The sequence below is a fragment of the Gorilla gorilla genome, chromosome 2 (genome assembly GCF_029281585.2).
Source record: "Gorilla gorilla gorilla isolate KB3781 chromosome 2, NHGRI_mGorGor1-v2.1_pri, whole genome shotgun sequence".
Taxonomy (NCBI): Eukaryota; Metazoa; Chordata; class Mammalia; order Primates; family Hominidae; genus Gorilla; species Gorilla gorilla.
Window position 1 is genome coordinate 133,793,680 of NC_086017.1, and position 15,606 is coordinate 133,809,285.

A 15,606-nucleotide genomic window follows, 5' to 3' on the forward strand; every position below is an offset into this window, starting at 1 on the left:
TGAGGGTCAAAAATGGTCTCAAGGAACCCAGGCACACACAGAAGACATCTCCCACCTCTCTGACTTCCTCCCCCAACCCAATTTGCACAGATGGAGACCTGCCTGGTCGGGAGACAGGGATTCCCCAGCTCTCCTTCCATGTCCCTGCCCCCAGACTCAGCCAGGCCAATATTGCCCCCAACAAAGCCCCTGGGAGGAAATGTTTCATTAGGAGCTGCCACAGAGGCCCCAGTGTGAGGAGGCTAGTCCTAAGAATCCACTCCTTCTGTCCCCCTCTGTCCTCTTCAGTGACAGCCACCAGCATTCCAGGAGCCATCAGAAGTCTGAGGGTGTGCACGCATTTTGCAGGCTTAGGACATTGTTAATTCACTTTAATCCACTTAAGCCTTCAAAGCCTTGGATCCCAGCTCAAACAAGACAGCGCCGAGAAGACAGCTGGAAACCTTCCTCCCTGAGAGGAGCCAACCCACAGCTGGGAATCCCACCCTTCCACAACACCCCCAGACTCTCATGCATACTGCCTCTCCCACCTCTCAAATCCTAGGCCTCATTGGTTGATTTTTCCAGCTGGGTTCCATCGTACCCCACCCACTCCTGCAGGATGGGGCTCTGCATGTCCTCCTGTATGGGCCACCGGAGCATAGAGCAACGGATCGCTCTGCAGTGGGCAGTGGACAGAGCACTGCACGTGGAATCAGGAGCCCAGAACTGAGGACTGGCTCTGACAAGCCTCTCTGGCCCACCATGCCTAGGCCTTCCCATCTGTAAAAGGCAGTGACGATCTCCTGGCACTGCCTCCCCAACAGGGTTACTATGAGGAGGAAACCTGCCAGTGTCCATCAAACTTAAGAACCTAGGAACCCCTGAGACTACATCTGCAGATCCCAGTGTGAGCTGCCAAGTAGGTGGTGGTTCAAGAAGTACTAATGTGACTGTAACACAACCATGACCCCCCCAAACTGGGTAATAGATCATGAGAGAATGTCTGGGATGCTCTGGTATTTGTGTTTTGTTTTTTTCTTTAGCAAGTATTAGAATGTATATACTAATTTTAGAAACTCTTATCAAGAATTTACAGACCCATTGGAATATGTCCAGTGATTTACAGATCCCAGTTTGGGAAACACTTTAATAGGACATTCTCATACCCTCCCTTGACAAATAGAAGGAGTTATGAGTCACCAGGGCCCTTGCACCGGGGTTTCCCAAGACCCTAAAGAGAGGGATCCCTGCAGCCCCTTAGAGCAGAAGGAAGCTTTCCAGAGATCTCCAGGCACCTCCTAACGCATGAGTCATGCTGAGACCCCTGGCCACCCCCACCCAGGGCATCCACAACTTCCTTTTCTAGCAAAAGACTCCCCTTGCCCCAGGCTGGCATGCATGAAGGGCCTGAATAAATTACTGAGAGACAAAAATTAGACCCCTCCAGCCCATTGCTGCCCATCCTTCTTAAAACATCCAGCACCAGAGGAAGAGTCTCAGGACCCCGGGACCCAGCAGTTAATGAACATCCCAAGGACATCCAACAGCCAGAAACATCCTGCCAAGGTCTGACCTAAGTCCTTCAGGACACGGCCATTGCAAGACAGGGCCAAGTAGGAAGCAGCTCTTACCTTCAAAGGCCACGGTGGGGTGCTTGCTAAGGGCGCACAGCTGCTGCTCACTGCTGGGCTCACTGGAGACATCCTGGGAGCTGGAGAGGTGGGACACCAGCAGTGTGAGGCTGGGCAGCAACAGCGAGACAGCCAGGGGGCCTGCAAGCACCATGATAGGCCCCTCTGCAGTCCTAGCTCCGGGAGGCAGACAGGGGAGAAGACCTGCAACGTAAACACTCAGTCTCACCAAGCGCTCCCTCCAACTGGGCCCACTTCCCTCAATTTCCTTGTGGTTACAGTGCCCCCACAGGATTTGAAAAATAAATTTCTATTGTATTTATGTTACTCAGAGTTTGCTCTGCTCTAGTAAATGCGAAGATATAGATCATTCCCTGAAAGCTAATTTCCCTTGTAATAGCATTCTGTACAAAACTGACAAATTATAGTGCCTTTTCTATTTATGATCCCAAAATGGTTTAAAATTAGTTTTAATGATAAAGGTAGTATCTTAGGGATTTTAATAAATGGAGCTGAGGCCATGGGTAGCTATTTGTAAAATGATAAATCTGGATCCATAACTCATACTTTATATACTAGGAAAAAATTCAAATAGACAAAAGATTTCAATGTTAAGGATAACAATCATAAAAATACTAGAAGAAAATTCAGGCAGGATCCTTTATATCTTGGCATGGGAAACCATGGCTCAAAATCCAGAAGCCATCAAAGAAAAGATAGATAAATTTGACTACATTAAAAAACAAACACCTGCACTTCCCCCTCCTCTCCCCAAAAACAACATCAATCAAAATCATAAGGAAAATGACAAACTAGAAAAAATATTTGCAATTCATATCACAGACAAGAGACTAATATTCCTAATATATAAAGAACTGAAACTGCCTTTGCAAGAAGTATGACAGTGCAGGAAATCTGACCTAACAGACTCCATCTTGCTTCTAGCCTGCAAGTTGCCCTTGCTCATTCCTAGGCCCAGGCCAAGCTAACTGTGGAAGGAATTTAGTTTACAGTTTAACTTTGAAGCAGAGAAGATTACAGCCCCTTCCCAAAGCAAACCACCTCCTTGCTTGGAGATCAGATCTCCTTTGTAATACTAACAAATCAGCCACAGGATAAGACAGTATGGCTCAGGAGTCATTCAGCCAGATGTCACAAGATTCCTAATTGCTCCTATAGATAACATTATTGTAAAACCTCAGATTGGTGTTCTAGGTATTTTTCAGACCCTGCATTCTGTTGGATCTGCTGATACCACCCAGACTGATAAACTGGTTCATCTGACCTTGTGGCCCCCCGACCCAGGAACTGAACTCAGCACAAGAAAACAGGCTTCAACTCCCTGTGATTTCATCCACGACCTAACCAATCAGTACTCTCCACTCCCTAGCCCCACTGCTCCCCAAATTATCCTTTAAATTTTGGGGGAGGCTGCTTTGAATAATGATAAACTCCTGTCCTTCTGCTTAGCTGGCTTTGCATCTATTAAGTTCTTTCTCTATTGCAAAAACCCGCTGTTCTCAATGCATTGGCTTTTCTGGACAGTGAGCAAGATGAATTCATCGGGCGATTATAGAACTTCTAGGAATCAAGAAAGAAAAGACTAACAATCCAGTAGAAAAATAGGCAAAGAGTGTACATACAAACAGGGGCTTAAAATATGAATGACACTTATCCTCACTCATAACAAGAGCAACACAAGTTAAAACATAGACTGAGATACCACTTCTCATCTATCGGTTTAGCAAAAATCCAAGTTACTTGCTGCAGTCTTTCGGTGAAGCAGTGGGGAGAGGGCCACTACCATATACTACTGTAGGGGTTGGGGTGTGCAAGATGGCACAATCCCTGTGGGGTGATCCTGGCAATATCTGGCAAAACCACCCATGTATTTACCCGTTGACCTAGCAACCTAATTCTTTGAGTCTACACTCTTTCTCCTTGAAGTGTGTTCCACAAACCAGTGTCAATTCACACACTGGAACAACTCCACAGTCACAGAAATGCAGAGATTTGAGAGTCAGTGTTTAAAAATCTTTACAATAATTTGACAGAGTAATTTTATGTGTATTGAATCTAATAACAAAATATTCAGGTTTGTATGTTGCATGTTTTATTTCAATTCATTTCTCTAGTAATTTACTTTTATTGAATTTTACGTAAGTATCCATCTGTGACAGATTGTAAATTGAAAAATCAAACCTGCCTCTTCACAGATAGTTGAGAGGCAAAAACAGACCACAGAGGCACCTGCACATGTGCAAAGTGACTTACGAACGAGATTGTTCATTGTGCCATCCTTTGAAAGAACAGAAAGGCAGAAAACAACCAAATATTCAGAAACAGGAGATTGACCAAATAACCTAGGGTGTATCTTCACAATGGAATATTATGCAGCTGTTAAAATGTGTGAAGATTTTCTCCATTTATTTTATTTTATTTTTAGAGAGACAGGGTCTTGCTCTGTCTCCCAGCTTGGAATGCAGTGGCACGATCATGGCTCACTGCAGTCTTGACCTCCTGGACTCAAGCGATCCTTCCAGCTCAGCCTCTCTAGTGGTTGGGACCACAGGCATGCACCATCATGCCTGGCTGGAGGGGCATGCTCTGTTGTAAGTGGAGGGGTCTTGTTCTGCTGCCCAGGCTTTCTCTAGGTTTTGATATGGAAAAATATCCGTATCAAAAAAGTGAAAAAAGCAAGGTGCAGAACAGCTTAATAGCATGGTAACTTTTGTGAAAATAAGACAGTAAAAATAAGAACATATGTATTTATATTTGCTTATATTAGCATTGCTATACACTAGAAAAATAAACCAAAACTAATCTTAGTAGGTTATCTATAAGTAGCAAAATGGGAATCAAGGCTTCTCAGTAAATACCTTTTTATATTATTTTCATTTGTGACCAGGTAAACATATTGGCTACTCAATAAAGTTTTTAGATTTAAGAGACTTTTAAACAACTAGTTTGGGTTCACTAAAACTCCTGGCAAAGCCCTAACATTTGTCTAACTTGTTGCCTTCCACCTCCTCTCTCCTTCGCTAGTCTGTCTAACATGTCACCAAGCCCCGCTGACCCTACGTCTCGCAAAGGTCTCTAACCCAGAGTGACCTCCTTGGTGTCACTTTCTTCAGCAATGAAATGAAAGGTTGAACTAGATTAGGGATCCCTGACAGGAGCTGGGGTGAATCAGAATCATCCCCCTGAGGGGGCAGAGTCCTGGGCTGGCAGGTATGGAATTCCCAGGTGATTCTGATGAGCAGCTCCCAGGGTAGAAGCTGGAGGACTAGAGGGCTGGGGCTCCTTCCTGCTCTAAGAGTTTTGCCCCAACCCTTCCTCTCTCTTCCCTTCCTACTGCCCCTACCTTACTCCAGGTCTGGAAAATTACAGTAGGATTACTTTTTTCCTGCATAAGTTTCTTCACGTGTGTGTGAAATGGAATAATACCCATCACTGAATGGCTGCAAGCCTCCAAGGAAATAACAGCACGAAGCCAGAGCACCCAACTGGCCCCTTCTCCCCCCACTCCCTCCCTGGTCTGCACCCCACAGGGAATTAGGACCCACAGCACCTTTTTGATCCCCTTATCCTCAGGCTCAAACTCGTTCATACTTTGCTCCTCCCCAGAAGGGCCTAACCATTCCTCTTAGCAGAGACCCTCTGGAAGGGAGATTTGGTCCAAACCTACTCCCTTGAATGATTTTTCACACCGTCACTCACATGGAATTTCTCCTCAGTGCTAGCCTGGGCCCATCCTGTGGCATGGGGTTTTGCCGTGCTGTCCATCCTTAGAGCCCACCAACCCCTTTTCCTGACATTGACCCCTGGCCCCTCAAACAAGGCCACAGGGCTGGGGAAGAGGGATTCAAAGGGCAAGGCCAAATCTCTGGAGCCAGACAACCCAAGGCCTTGTCCTAGTCCTCCTCCTTGCTAGCTGTGTGACTCTGGGAAAAACACTTAACCTCTCTCTGCCTTAGTTTCTCCAAACTGGGGATGATAATAACAACATCAACTTCTTCAGCAGTTGTGAGGAGGAAAGGAGTTATTACCTTTAAAAGGCCTAGAGCAGTACCTGGCAGACACTGAGTGATCAACTAGCATGAGTTATTCTGGTGCTCTGGGGAAAGAGGAACAGGGACTGGAGCACTTCCTTTTGCCCTCTGACACTTATGCTGGATGCCCTCTGCCTGCACCTCCACATTTGCCCTGGCTCTCCTCGTCCCTGCTCTGCGCCAGCGGAGACGTGGATGGATGTGGGGGAACTGCATCCAAGGAGGCCCTGCTTGGGTTTGGCCAACAGAGGGAGGAGAAGGCAGCAGAGTGAGCACAGCTGCATCCCTCAACAGACCAGAACTCGTCTGCTTCCAGGCTTGGGAAGGAAATTGCTCCCTCTGCCCTCCCTTCAGAACTAGGGGTGGTACCGCCTCCTTGTTTACCAGCCCCTGAGTACTGCACAGGGAGTTATCCCGTATGGTTCCCAAACCCCCTTCCTACACCTTTGTAAACAGTTCCTTTATTAAACTGCCCTCGCATTGCGCCAAGTGAGTATGTCATCTGTTTCCTGGGGGGACCCTGACTGATAGAACACCTCATTAGGGATACTCAATTCATATGCAAATAACAGCTTTTTAGCCCTTAGCTGGGGCTTTTCTCCTGTCAGCCCCTAAGAACAGCCAAGGTGCCAGGACAATTGCCCTCCTCTCCCCTCACTCTTTCCCACCCTCCCGCTAACCTGTGCTCCCTTCCCAGGCCTCTCTGCCTCCCCGCCCCAGGTCTGACCACCAGCTTCAGAGCCCCAGGCCTAGCCCTCTATGTGGCCAGATCCTGAGCTCCAGGGGCCCGAATTAGGAGCCTCTTCTCCTGGGCCTCTTCTCCTACCCTGAACCCCAGGCCTTAAGGTACCTAAGTTCTGCAGCAGAAGTTCCATTCTCATTATGATTTTTATGTAAATATGTCCTCCAACTCCCTCTTGAATCAGTAATTGCTAGATTAATATTACGTGTCCACCTGGGCCCCAGCACAGCACGTCTGTCTGCTGTTTCAGGAGAGAAGGGAAGGACAGGACATGACGGGTGGGGAAAGGATGGAACAGGGCCTAGATCTGGGATCTCCTCTACTCAATTACCTTCGCTCCAGGTGAGGCAAGAGCAAGGAGTCTATGCCTGCAGCTTTGCAAATTTCAGCACCACTGCAGGTATCATACTGAAAAAAGAAGAGTGATTGGTTCCCATATCACTGGAAATGTTATGGGGTCTGACTTTTCGAGGCGAGTTCTAGAATTGGGAGGTGACTTCCCAACTCCCAAGAATTCCCCATCTATGGAAATCATCTCCCCTCCATTTATGGTCAAAGGGGTAGGCCCCAGCAGCCTCATATGTACCATGGGGTCCCCATCCCAGCCATAGCTGCTTATACCAGGATGGTCATGTGATCAAAACAGACAATTCAGGTCTCTCCCACAGCAATGTGGGTGTGTGAACCCCCAAGGTCAAGTCAGTCTTTATAGAGGAAACTGGAATATGTAAATGTGTGTGGTGGTCATATTCTTCTGTTTTTTTGTTTGTTTGTTTTTATGAGACGGGATATCACTCTGCTGTCAACCAGGTGGAATGCAGCGGCATTATCATAGCTCACTGTAACCTCAAGCCGCTGGCCTCAAGTAATCCCTCAGCCTCCCAAAATGCTGGGATTACAGGCATGAGCCTCTGTGCCCACCGTGGGGCGGTTATCTGCTACCTGCCATGTGAGCTGAGGACAATCTGAAGACAAAGACCAGTGACAGGAGACAGAGGCATGCTGACAGCTTTCCAGTTCCCAGTTCCAGCCCTTTCCTGAGGTTTAAATACATTCTACTTCCGTGAGCCACCCCCACTCCCAGACCCTTGTAATAAAATTTCCCATTTTTACTTAATCCCGTTGGAGTTGTGTCAGACTAGGAGTTGCCAACAGGCATTGCCTCCTCAGTCTGTCCTCGCCTTCCTCCTTTCTAAAGGAGCCTCTGCTTCATGAGGGCAGGAAGCAACCTGCCCTGCTCAAAACTTTTCCTAGTCTTTCAGGAAGAGGTGGCCCATGAGATGAATGAGGAGGTTGTCAGTGGGGCTTACAGGGACATGCTCTAAGAGGGCTTCCCTTTTTCCAGAGTGGTTGGCAGATAGGAGGAATGGTGCCACAGTAGCCATCTGCAGCTGGTAAATGACCTTTAGCCATATGCTAAGGATTGCAAAGCAGATCAAGTCAGTCTTTGTAGGGGAAACTGGAACAGATAAATATGGGCCCTGTGGGGTGGTCATCTTTTTTTTTTTTTTTTTTTTTTTTTGAGACAGGGTCTCACTTTGCCACCTAGGCTGGAGTGCAGTGGAATGATCACAGCCACTGCAGCCTCAACCTCCCAGGCTCAAGCGATCCTCCCTCCTCAGCCTCCAGAGTAGCTGGGACTACAGGCACATACCACCAGGCTGGGCAATTTTTTTTTTTTTTTTGTAGAAACAGAGTCCACTATGTTGCCCTGGCTGGTCTCAAACTCCTGGACTCAAGCTATCCTACCACCTCAACCTCCCAAAATGCTGGGATTACAGGTGTTGAGCCTACCTGAGTAGTCATCATCATCTTCTTCTTCTTCTTTTTTTTTTAGACCCTGTCTCTAAAAAAACAAAGGACGTGACCTTTAGCCATATGCTAAGGTAGGTGGAACCTGGGATGTTGAAGATGGAGCTAGCTCCGTTCTGTCTACCTCCAGACTCCTTTCCTATGCTTGCTGTGTCTCTCGTTTCCTTCTCTGCAAAATGGGGAGAATAATAACACGCAGCTCACAGCTGTTGTGGAGATGAAATAAGTTATTTTTATCTAACAGGCCTAGAACAGCATCTGCCACAAAGTAGGCATTGTATAAGTGCTATTATTATTAGCGAATAATACAGTCTTACCTAGTTTAAGCCCTTGCTTTTCACATCTCAATTATATTAACTAAATATAATTCCTACCCCATACAGTTTGGTTTCTCATACATACAACCAAATACTCCCAAGACAAACAGAAATTTCTGTTTCTAACACGCCTGTCTGATTTGATGTTAAAATAATTCCAGAATTTCCCCACCAGCAGTGCATAGCCAATCCAATTATCCCGAGGGTTGTATAGTATCATAGAAAGCCCTGAGCTTGGGAGCTGCCCTACCTGGTTGCAAACCTTGGTTTCATCACCTGTGAAATAAGGTTAATAGCTTCTTGGTTAGAGAGAATGCTTTGATAAACCCAGAACTAAGTCTGGTACCGAGTAGGCTCTTTATGAAATCCATTAATATTAGTTTACTAGTATATGTAAAACATATTCCACTAGTTACCTAAGTATCTGTTCATTCATTTATATAATACTTCACTGAGCATTTACTGAACACCTACTATGTGCTGGGCCCTGTATAGATGAGAAAGCGGGGAGGAGGGAGGCTCACAAGACAAAAGCATGATCCTTGCCTTCAAGGAGCTTAGTCTAAAAGAGGAGAGGAGACATGTCTCCAGTGAGCACAGACAGCGACCCATGGCCCCGGGTCTGGATAGGGAAGGGGGCACAGAAGGCCAGTGCCTTGCCCTGCCTCGGGCCTGCTTGGCATTGGAGCTGGGGCAGGGTGCTCTAGGAGTGGGGGAGGGGAGATGCAGCACCAGCCTACTCCTGCTATTTTGGGAAATCTTCAGCAGTGAAGAAAGCATTTTCCCAAATCTTTGGCCAGAGCTTCTCTTGCCTTCTCTCACGCTGCTGTCCCAGTTTCCTGTGGGTTCTGGGTTTGGGGTCACTCTAATGATGCCTGGAGGCGTGTGAATGCACACGCATGTGTGTGAGGGAATGCACGCCCACGCATACACCCCCTGAGGCCTCCCCGCCTTGTATGGGACTTCTCCTGGGCTCATTTTCCCAGCACAGAGATTAGGAAGAGGGTTTGCTGTAACAGCGGGGGTGAGTGAAACTGGCGAGTGACAGTGAAGGAGCGCAGAGAAGTGGGGGCAGGAGCCAAGGCCGGAGCAATCAAGAGGCCTGCAGCTACACAGCGACCGGTGCCCTTTGCTCAGGGGCGAAGGATGACGGAGACAGAGGCTAAGAGAGTGTGTATCAAAGCTGAATTCCCCCACAGAGCGCAAACCGGTCTCCCAACAGGTGCCCCCTGCACAACTGAACCCTCCCCCGTTTTCAGAGAGGGGATTGTCCAGACCACCCTGGGGTGGGTAGCAGCTGAGTTGCTGCACTGGGACCATTCCATTCAGCACGAGGATGCATCGGGCCGCTCTCCTGCAACGTCCAGCAAGACAGACGCATGGGTAGAGCAGCGGGAAGCAGCTGATGTGAGTGCCCTAAAAGGGAAAAAACGTCCTGGGAAAGCGGGTGACGGGCTGCAGTCAGGCGGGTGTCTAAGAGGCCTCATGTAGAAGGCGGAACTCTCTTGAAGGGAACAAGGGTGGAGCTTCCCCAGCCATCAGGGGCCAAGAGCATTCCAGACAGAGGGCACAGCAGGGGACAGACTTGGCCCTGGCCTATCCTTGGACAATCTGGAGAAGCTGGTGGAGAGAGGCAGAGAGGGAGATGAGTCTGGAAAGCAGGACCGAGGCCAAATCACAGTGAGACTTGAGCACAAACCTAAAGATTCAGGAGTTTTCCTTCTGCTGAAGAGGAGGATTTGTGGATAGTTTGGGACAGTAGAAAGATGTGGTCAGATCCGTGCATGCTTTGGGAAGTTTGGTGGCAGTGAGCAAGGGGACAGGTGGATTAGAGCAGGCCATTTGTCAGCAGGGCAACTCTAGACATTGGGAAGCTGGTCTTGCACCCAGAATGCAGCTGGATCTCAGCCCCATTTGCAGCCTTGTGGAGAATTCCCCAATCCAACTGCGGGGCTTCGCTCCAGACAGAAGCAGGGAGAATGAGGGATCAGGCTGGAAGCCGTGTGGCCCACAGAGCTGCACCCAGGCAGAAGCAGCACGGCCACTCATACTGCGGCCGACAAGGAGGTCCTCTCCAGGGTAACCTCAGACTTCTTTTCTTTTTAGTGAAAAAAACCATGAAAGGGTGTCATCAGGAAGAAAAAGACAACTTACAACCCTAAAAGATGAGGGCTTGAGTACAAATGCCTGGAGCATATTGACAGCATGCTAGGCACTGTGCTAAGTAAGCTCTTTCCCTGCAAGATCTCACGGCAGCTTTGCAAGAAGGCTGAGAGGTGCCCACATAAGCATCATTCTAGAAGCTGAGGCACTTGCCCAAGGTCCCCCTGCCACTGCCAGTGAAGCTGGGATTCAAATCCACGACTGTCTGCTGCATAAGCCCACACCCTGGGCTGCTACACTCACCATCCTCCCTGGAAGACAAACTGGCCCCAGCCCTATCGTTGCATTCCACAGCCTTGGCTCCACGTGCTCTCCAAGCAGCCCTCCCAGTTTAATTTGGTTTTCTGAGTTGGCTTCCTTACTAGGGAGAGTGCTTTCTGGCTATTAATTATTAAGCTGACTTCCTGCTGCACACCAGCCTCCTGTGAATTTGGGCTGTGGGAGGCAGTTTTTCCCGGGTCCTGAATGGCTCCAGAGAAACAAATTCTAGAAGTTCCAGATGGAGAGGGCAGACTCTGGAGCCCCAAGCCCAGAGCAATGACAGCCACCTGGCAGCTTCCACCAGCCCAGGCCTGACAGCCAGGGGCCAGGGTGGGTGGGAAGAAAGGCGACGCTTCCTTTAGTCCCCACCTCCAGCTCAGTCCATGAGGACCTTTGGGGAAGGTGATTCAGGCTGGTCCTCTTCCCCAGGTCCCCTCCATCCTTGCCTCCATTCAAAGTCTCCACTTGGCTGCCTGCCTGGGAAAGGGGGAGAAAAAGAGAAGGAAAATAAAAGAAGAGGAAATAGAGGGGAAACCAAGAGCAGGGAAGAATGTGTACTGTCTGCAGTTTGGCAGGAAGGGAAAGGCATTGTGGGGGCAGCCCTCTCCTGCCCCTGCCCAGGGCCACCAAGTATGGTGGCCCAGCAGTGGGCTTCTCCGTGGGGGCAGTGAAGGCATCTTCCCACCCACACGTCACTCACCACTTGTGGGGCCAAGCTTAGCCCAACTCAGCACAAAGATAAGATTGAGATGCAGATGCCTTCCCATTGCTCTGAATAGAGCAGATTTGATACGGATTTTCCTCTTTTCTTCCCTTTTAGACCATCTGGGGGACTGGAGCCCAGAGGGAAGATTTGGACCAGAGAGGCAAGGCAGAGGGAGGAAAGCCTTCCTAGCACTTTTCAGCTCTAAAATCTGGAGGGGAGGGTATGGGGAGCCTCTCCTACCCCCACCCCCTTGCCCTCTCCCAGGGGCAACTTCATCCCCTGCCTCTGCTTTCTGCAATCTGGGCTGAGTTCTTCTCTCCTCCATATATTCCTAGAAACCTCCAAGTCACGCATGTGTGTCATGAGTGTTTCGGCAGTCCTCCCTGCAGTCCCACCCACATCCCTCCAGCTGCAATGGGGAAGATAAAAGGAACAAGGTGATGACCAAAAGTTTAAAAAGAAGGGCTCTGACACAGATTACATGGTTCAGCACTGTACTTTATAGATGAAGAAACTGAGGATGGGAGGAGACAGCAAGATTGGGCAGGGAGCTCGTGGCAGAGACTAAGTAATAGTAGGATTAAGTAACAGTGACAACAACAATAACAACCATGTTATTGTGTACCCAGAAGTGGTCTATGCTGTTTATATTATTCCATTTAATCCAAACAATAACCCCGTGAGGCGGGTATTGTAATCATCGCCATTTCGTGGATGGGAAAACTGAGGCACAGACCAGTTAAAAGTAACTTGCATGAGGTCAAACTGGTAAAAGCTGGATTCAAACCCAGGCAGTCGGGCTCATGAGTCTGCCCCTTACTCAATGCCAGCACACCACACAGGACACAGCCATTTAGAAAATGACATTATTTGACATAGCCATGTAGGTGGAGCCCAGGACACTCCAGGGAATGTTTGCAGATGGCGAAAATCTCATAAACATGGTCTATAATCTTCTGTATTTGTGATCATAGAGACTGGTCTTGCTCCTACAAACAGAGTAAGTCAACACAGGGTAAAGAATGAAAACAAGAATATAACAAGAATGTTTACACCACTTGGGAAAACAAAGTGTGAACGTCGTGAGGGCAATTGTGTAGAAGACAGGCATGTGGAGGAAGATGGACCAAATGCATGCACAGAGAGCATGCAGCCATCGGGGAGAACCAGAGCCCTGCCTCACAGAGTAGCAGTGTGGCTTAAATGAAATAAGGTGAATAGCATGTTTGGTTCATGCCTTGCACAGATTAGCATTACAAAAGGTGGTGGTGGTTTCACTAAGGTAATATCATGAGTAGGATTTTGTTTCTTATTTACCAAACATTCTGTAATGTTTTATTGTTTTTGCAAGGAAAAAGAAAACAAAGGAGACTTGCCTACTTTAATTGCTGAAATTAAATGCTAAGGATGTCGCCAGACGCAAATCAAGCTTATCTATTCATTAGAGCAGCCTCCTTTTCCTCCTCCCCCTGGGCAGGCTCTCTCCGTGGAAACATTTCACTATCAGATATTCAGTTGCTGCATAAAATGAAAACTGCGTTTGAAAACATGCCCACAACTCAAAAACAGGCAGCAAATCCAACTAAAGGCCTGGATATTCTTGGGATTTCCAGCACCAATTCAGTTGCTCAGCATAAATCTTTGTGGGGAGGGCCCATTTCTACTCACTTCCCCCAGTAAGTTTCTTCACATCCAGAGAGTTAGTTCTCTGTAATTCAAAGAGCTCCTACAGAGATGGATGGTGGTGATGCTTACAGGACGGTGTGAATGAACTTAATGCCACTGAACCGCATACTTGAAAATAGTTAAAATGAGTTGGTGGGAATGTAAAATGGTACAGCCGCTATGTAAAACAGTCTGGCGGTTCTTCAAAAAATTAAATATAGAATTACCATATGATCCAGCAATTCCACTTCTGGGTATATACCCACAAGAACCAGAAGTAGGATATCGAAGAAATATTTGTACACATGTTCACAGTAGCATCATTTACAATAGCCAAAAGGCAGAAGTAACCCAAGTGTCCATCAACAGACAAATGGATACACAAAATGGGAAAGATATATACAATGGAATATTATTCAGCCTTATAAAAGGAGGAAATTCTGACACATGCTGCAACATGGATGGCCCTTGGGGACATTATGCTAAGTGAAGTAAGCCAGCCACGAAAAGATAAACACTGCATGATTCCATTTATATGAGGTACCTAGAGTAGTCAAATCCACGGAGACAGAAAGTAGAATGGTGCTTGCCTGGGGCGGGAGGAAGCCGGAGTTATTGTTTAATGGGTGTACAGTTTCAGTTTTGCAAGATGAAGTGTTCTGGAGATGGAGGGTGGTGATGGCTGCATAACAATGTGAGTGTACCTGATACTACTGAACTGTGGACTTAAAAAGGGTTAAATGGCCAATTTCATGTTATATATATGTTACCACAATTTTTAAAAAGGAAGAGCTGCTCAAATACAGTGGACTGAGGTCCTAGGAGGTATGCTGATGATGCCCCAGATGAGGGGGTCTTCTCCTTGCTCTCCCCTCAGTCTGGTACCTGCTGCAGCCCCCCACACTCCCCTGGGCACACTTACCCCTGACCAGTGAGAGAAGCCAGCCCCCTACTGTCCATCCACACCTTAGCTGTTGGGCTGGAGTATCAGGCGGCCCAGGGACGAGGTGGTGGGCAACAGGAGACGGAGTGAAGCCACAGGGCATCCAAGAGACACAGGCCAGGCACCAGCTGGAACCACTCACTGAAGGGGGAGAATTTTGGGTGAGTCATGGATACATGATGAACCAGGCAAAAGAGATGAGGTCAGATATAGGCCAGACTGCCCCAGGGACCACATGGTTGCTGCTGTGTTTGTTTCTTGGTGCTGCTTTAACAAATCACCACAGTAATGGCTTGAAACAAACTTTTTTTTTTTTTTTAGGCAGGGTCTTGCTCTGCTGCCCAGGCTCTAGTGCAGTAACATGATCACAGCTCATTGCAGCCTTGACCTCCTAGGCTCAAAAGATCCTCCTGCCTCAGCCCCCCAAGTAGCTGGGACAACAGGTTGCACCACCATACCTGGCTAATTTTTAAAATTTTTTGTAGATATGATCTCACTATGTTGCCCAGGCTGGTCTTGAACTTCTGGCTTCAAGAGAGCTTCCTGCCTCAGCCTCCCAAAGTGTCCTCCTGCCTCTCTCTCTACAAACAGACTACAAGCGTGAGCCACCACACCAGGCCTCAAACACACATGTATTACCTTAAGCTTCTATAGGTTAGAAGTCCAACATGGGTCTCAGTGGGCTAAAATCAAGGCATTAGCAGGACTGCATTCCTCAATGGAGGCTCTGGGGGAGAATCCATTTCTTCACCTTTCTCAGTTTCTAGAGGCTGCCCACATTCCATAGTTAAAGCTAGCCACATTGCAATCTCTAACCGTTCTTCCACTGTTGCCTCTCCCGTGGACCACAGCTGGGCAAGGTTCTCTACTTTTAAGGATCCATGTGATTACATTGGGCCCATCTAGATCATCCAGGATAATCTCCCTACCTCAAGGTCCTTGACTGAATCACATCTGCAAATTCCCTTTTGCATTGTAAGGCACCATATTCACAGGTTCTAGGGATTAGGACATGGACATCTTTGGTGAGCCATTATTCTGCCTGCCACACTCACCCTAGGGACTCCCGCTCAGTCATTCCCACATGGCAAACACATTTCTGGCATCCAGAGACTCATCTGTGACTGAATTTCTGAAGAAGGAGTAGCAGCCAGCAAATGGATCCCGGCAAGTCATGGCCACATGGTCTCAGGGAAGAAGGAGCTACTGCTGGAGGAACATCAGGAAGCCCGACATGCAGGCCCGGGGGGTGGTGGAGAGGGAGGAGCAGAGATGTGGAAATGACAGGCACAGGAAAGGAGAACAGGGTCTGTCCCGTGAGAAAGAGGATGG

At 48.0% G+C, this 15,606-nt stretch overlaps 1 protein-coding gene across 5 annotated transcripts in view; it reads right to left on the reverse strand.

The window, feature by feature from the left end:
* Positions 1-15,606, reverse strand: part of SEMA5B (semaphorin 5B) — a 121,191-nt gene that overhangs the window by 39,411 nt on the left and 66,174 nt on the right. For all 5 annotated transcript variants that reach the window (XM_004036183.5, XM_055383810.2, XM_055383812.2 and 2 more), the window contains exons 2-3: positions 14,254-14,415; positions 1,614-1,817 (exon numbers count right to left, since the gene is read on the reverse strand). In XM_004036183.5, the coding sequence (XP_004036231.3) occupies positions 1,614-1,817; positions 14,254-14,377 (328 nt within the window). In that variant the 5' untranslated portion in view covers positions 14,378-14,415. The remainder of the gene's footprint in view (positions 1-1,613; positions 1,818-14,253; positions 14,416-15,606) is intronic.